The following is a 4,088-nucleotide window of genomic DNA, read 5'->3' on the forward strand; positions in this document are numbered from 1 at the left end:
GCCAAGGTATGATTGAAGGCGAGGCAATTTCGGCATAATTTATTAGCTTTAACAAATTTTATGCGCCTTTGTATTGCGAATGTTTTAAGTAGTGAACACTTTTTCATGGGATGTAGTGTGTTGCATAAATAACAGGGAAACACTGTTTTAGAATTTGTTTGAAAAGCATTGATTTTACGGTTGGATTTTGAGAGATTAGAACTCCTGGGTACAAGCTTTGGAAATTTCATTTCTACACTTTCTAGTACTTGAAATCTGGACGTTAGAAATTCGTCCATTTGAGACCATATGGGAAGATTTCTTCTTGTGGGCAATGGATTTCTCCCATAGTAATCGGGTATCTTTCGGCAATTTGGATACGCAAATATGTATAAGGATAGGTTCCCAGCTGTCTGTCAACACCTTTTGAGTATTTAAAATGGACAGACATGTTTTTATTTTGCTTTGTAGATTTATAATCTTCGCTATTTTCTATGTCAATGCTAGGCAGATTCAGTAAGATTTGGATTGGATTGTCCACTAATATACGATTGTTTTCATAACGTTCGCTTAATGCTTGCCATGCCAGCTCAAAATTCTCGTCGCTAAAAGGGAATTTCTTGACGATTTGACCGGCTTGCCCTTTTGTTTTAGACCGGAGGTGGTATAATTTTTGAGCGGATGATAATTGCAGTGGTTTAGTAGCCGGCTGTAAAGATATCTCGGAAAGATTCCCATTCTTCATAACCACCGTGGAAAATCTCTGTATCACATGTTGGGAGTTGCAGATACATGTGAGGATTTTCATCTGTGTGCGAATTCTGTGCTTCTCGGGAGTGAGAGCTTGGTGGACTTATAGCTCGGATTAATTTGAGTTGATCTAAGATCTTCGCTTTAGTCATTTTATAAGTATCAATACTAAATTGATACTTGCCTTCCGCCAATGCCTAAAAATTATCTGGAAGGTCTTCCTCATCTTTTAGGAAAAGTGAGTCATATGCGGCTTGTAACCGCGCCCAGAGATTGTCAATAGGTTTTCTTTTATTTCGAGGGCCGACTCTGTGAATTCCTCTATGGGAGAAGAGGTGAGTCTGGCAGAATATCTCATGAAGCCATCATTTTCTATATTAAATTTTTGCGCACACGGGTCAAGAGATTCTCTTTTTCCTGATTTCTTTGCTTCGGAAGAAGTTGATTTCCTTGGAATTTTGGAACTAATTTTCGGGCTTTGTTCAGTTGGCATTTTTGATATTAGGAAATTTATTTATATTTGAGTATTTTAGTATGTATGGCTCTCGATTGAGCAATTTGTGGTTAATTGTGCTTTTTGTGGACTGTATGTATTTTTGTGACCGGTGAATTTTACTACTGGGTTTTATTTTTTATTTTTGTCTCATTCGGGGGTGGTCCCAAAAGTACCAGGCCTAACCTCGAGATGGCGGCAGTTGTTTGAAAAATATCACTGGGTTAAAAAGTACCCAATCTATAAAGCATATGTTTCAAGTTTGAATATGCCACGTTGTTTAGTATTTGCTTGGCAGCCGCCAATAGTGAACGTTTTCAGTGAATTTGTGAAAATGGAGAAAATTGGTCATCGTTATGTGATACAATACTTTTATTTGAAAGGCCTCAGACCATCCAATATAAAAGCTGAAATAGATTATACTTTGGGCGGGTCTGCTCGTTCGTTTACCACAGTAAAATATTGGGTAGCAGAGTTTAAACGAGGCCGTACGAGCTGCCAAGACGAGCATTGCAGTGGTCGACCAAATGAGGTGACGACTCCAGAAATGATGAAGAAAATCCACAAAGCGGTAATGGATGATCGTCGAATGAAAGTGCGCGAGCTGGCAGATACAATAGGCATTTCAAAAAGTATGGTACATCGCATATTATTTGAAGATTTGGAAATGAGAAAGCTGTGTCCAAGATGGGTGCCGCATTTGCTCTCACTCGACCAAAAACAGTGTCGTGAAGAGGTTTCAGTTGAGTGTTTAGCGAATTAATGAATTAATGTTTGAATTGCTACCTCATGCACCCTATTCGCCAGATTTAGCCCCCTCGGACTATTTTCTGTTCCCCAACTTAAAAAAATGGCTCCGTGGTCAAAGATTTTCTAAGGATGAAGAAATGATGTCGGCAGTTAATGGCTATTGTGAGGAGCAAGACAGTTCTTATTATAAAAGGGGTATCGAACTTATTGAACATCGCTTGTAAAAGTGTATAGAGCTGAAAGGAGTTTATGTTGAAAAATAAATATATTTTTTCCCAAAATTTTTGTGTTTTCTTTGTTAGGTCGGGTACTTCTGGGACCACCCCCTTATATATATTTATATAAATATTTTTTTCAATGTGGTTACAGAGTGCTCTTTTTTGTCAGTATATATTTTTGGGAAATGGAAAATGCTGCTGGCGTATTACGACCAAATTTACTCCTGGGCTCACTTGCTTAATATGTTTTTTTTTTTTTTTTTTTTTTACGAGGAGGAAGCATCGAAAGCCTATACCCGTCAGTGTGGGACTTTAACCCGAACTAAACCTCCTACGGTCCGAGTACCGAACCCCCCGGTACCACCGTCAAGTATTTCGTCGGGAGGCGGTTGAGCACTAGGCTCGCACGTTCGTTCCAGTCGGTTGTACTCAGTCCTGGGCTACGCCTAGTATGCTTAATATGTGTATGTTTATATATATGTATAAGGGCAGTGTAATTGTTTCACTGCGTTTTGAAAATGCAAGCGTTAGTATGTATGTATGTACATATTTATCTATATCGAACAATTATGCGAAAAAGTGAGAATAGCCGCAAAGCGGAAGCCAAAAATATTTGTTTGCAAGTAAGAATCTGTTTTTAACAGCTGTGCTTTGGAATGCACGCTAATTAGCTTTGAGGAGGCGCTTTTAATTATGCGCAAGCAGATGATCGGGTAGGTAAAGGGATCACCGTGCATGCGCATTAGGGTGGTCCAAAAACAGTAAAGTCGGAATTGTAATGCTCTCACCGCCTAGGATTGTTCTATATCGAAAAAAGAATACCATATTTTTTAATTTGAAATCAAAAAATATTTGGAGGTCGCTCAAAGCGCTCAAAGTTGTCCATGTATTTTTATATGAAAAAAAAAGATTTTTTCGTAGAAATGGTATACAACTCTTGAAAGTCAATATTTTTCGATCGGATTGGGTATTATTACTGCAGGTAAACAGAGTTTCCTGGTAGAAAATATTGACTTTTAACTATTCTATACCATTTCTACGAAAAGTTGTTTTTTCCCCATATAAAATAGATGGAAAACTTTAGGCGCTTTGAGCGACCTCCAAATTTTTTTTTTGATTTCAAAAAAAAAAAATAAGGGTATATTTTTTTCGGTGAGGTTAGGGGGTGAGAGGATAAAAATTCCCGTTTACTCTTTCACATGCAGTTTTTTACCACCCTAATGTACATATGTATGCCTGTATATAGGAATGTTCATGCGTAAGTATATTTAGTCCCTTGCTGGGTTGATATTTTGTATTTGTGACAATAGAGCTAACCTTGTAAATGTATGTATGTGTATTTGTATCTGCTCAGAAATTGGGATTAAGTGCATTTATTTATTGTCATGCGCGTATATAGGAATGTTCATGCTTAAGTATATTTAGGAGCTTGCTGGGTTGATATTTTGTATTTGTGACAATAGAGCTAACCTTGTAAATGTATGTATGTATATTTGTATCTGCTCAGAAATTGGGATTAAGTGCATTTATTTATTGTCATGCGCGTATGCGCACTGCAAACACTAATATAAGTTCTTGTTTTATTTATATTTTGCTAAATGAGTTTTAAGAAATTTGATTATTAATTGATATACTAATTGGACAATAATGAAGGCCAACAAATATTTTTCTTACACCCTTTCTGGCTTATAATGCTTGTAGGTCAGTGGTGCACACGGGAGTCTCCGTTAGCTACTCCGCTTTCACATACAAATCGTGTGTGCGCAGCTACCGAACTTATGCGCCGCTAGCAGCCGGTCAGTTTGTATGTTGATTCCATAGGCTGTGCCGTTCTTTTGGTGATTTTAATGTTGCTCCCAGCAAACACAGTCTCAAACGTTTGAGAAAAATGTATTTCT

The 4,088-nt window shown here is 37.6% G+C and overlaps 1 protein-coding gene across 1 annotated transcript; it reads left to right on the top strand.

Moving 5' to 3' along the window:
• Positions 1 to 14: 14 nt before the first annotated feature.
• Positions 15 to 2,284, top strand: LOC118752493 (histone-lysine N-methyltransferase SETMAR-like). Its single transcript, XM_036487408.1, has one exon. It carries the CDS (start codon positions 1,491 to 1,493, stop codon positions 1,983 to 1,985), a length of 495 nt encoding a protein of 164 aa, XP_036343301.1. The 5' UTR covers positions 15 to 1,490; the 3' UTR covers positions 1,986 to 2,284.
• The last annotated feature ends 1,804 nt before the right edge of the window (positions 2,285 to 4,088 follow it).

This window comes from Rhagoletis pomonella, unplaced genomic scaffold, assembly GCF_013731165.1.
Source record: "Rhagoletis pomonella isolate Grant_MI unplaced genomic scaffold, Rhpom_1.0 Rhpom_scaffold_00001, whole genome shotgun sequence".
NCBI classification, from domain to species: domain Eukaryota; kingdom Metazoa; phylum Arthropoda; class Insecta; order Diptera; family Tephritidae; genus Rhagoletis; species Rhagoletis pomonella.

Coding starts and splice junctions, on each gene's coding strand:
- LOC118752493 (XM_036487408.1), top strand. CDS start 1,491: ATGCCACGTTGTTTAGTATTTGCTTGGCAGCCGCCAATAGTGAACGTT.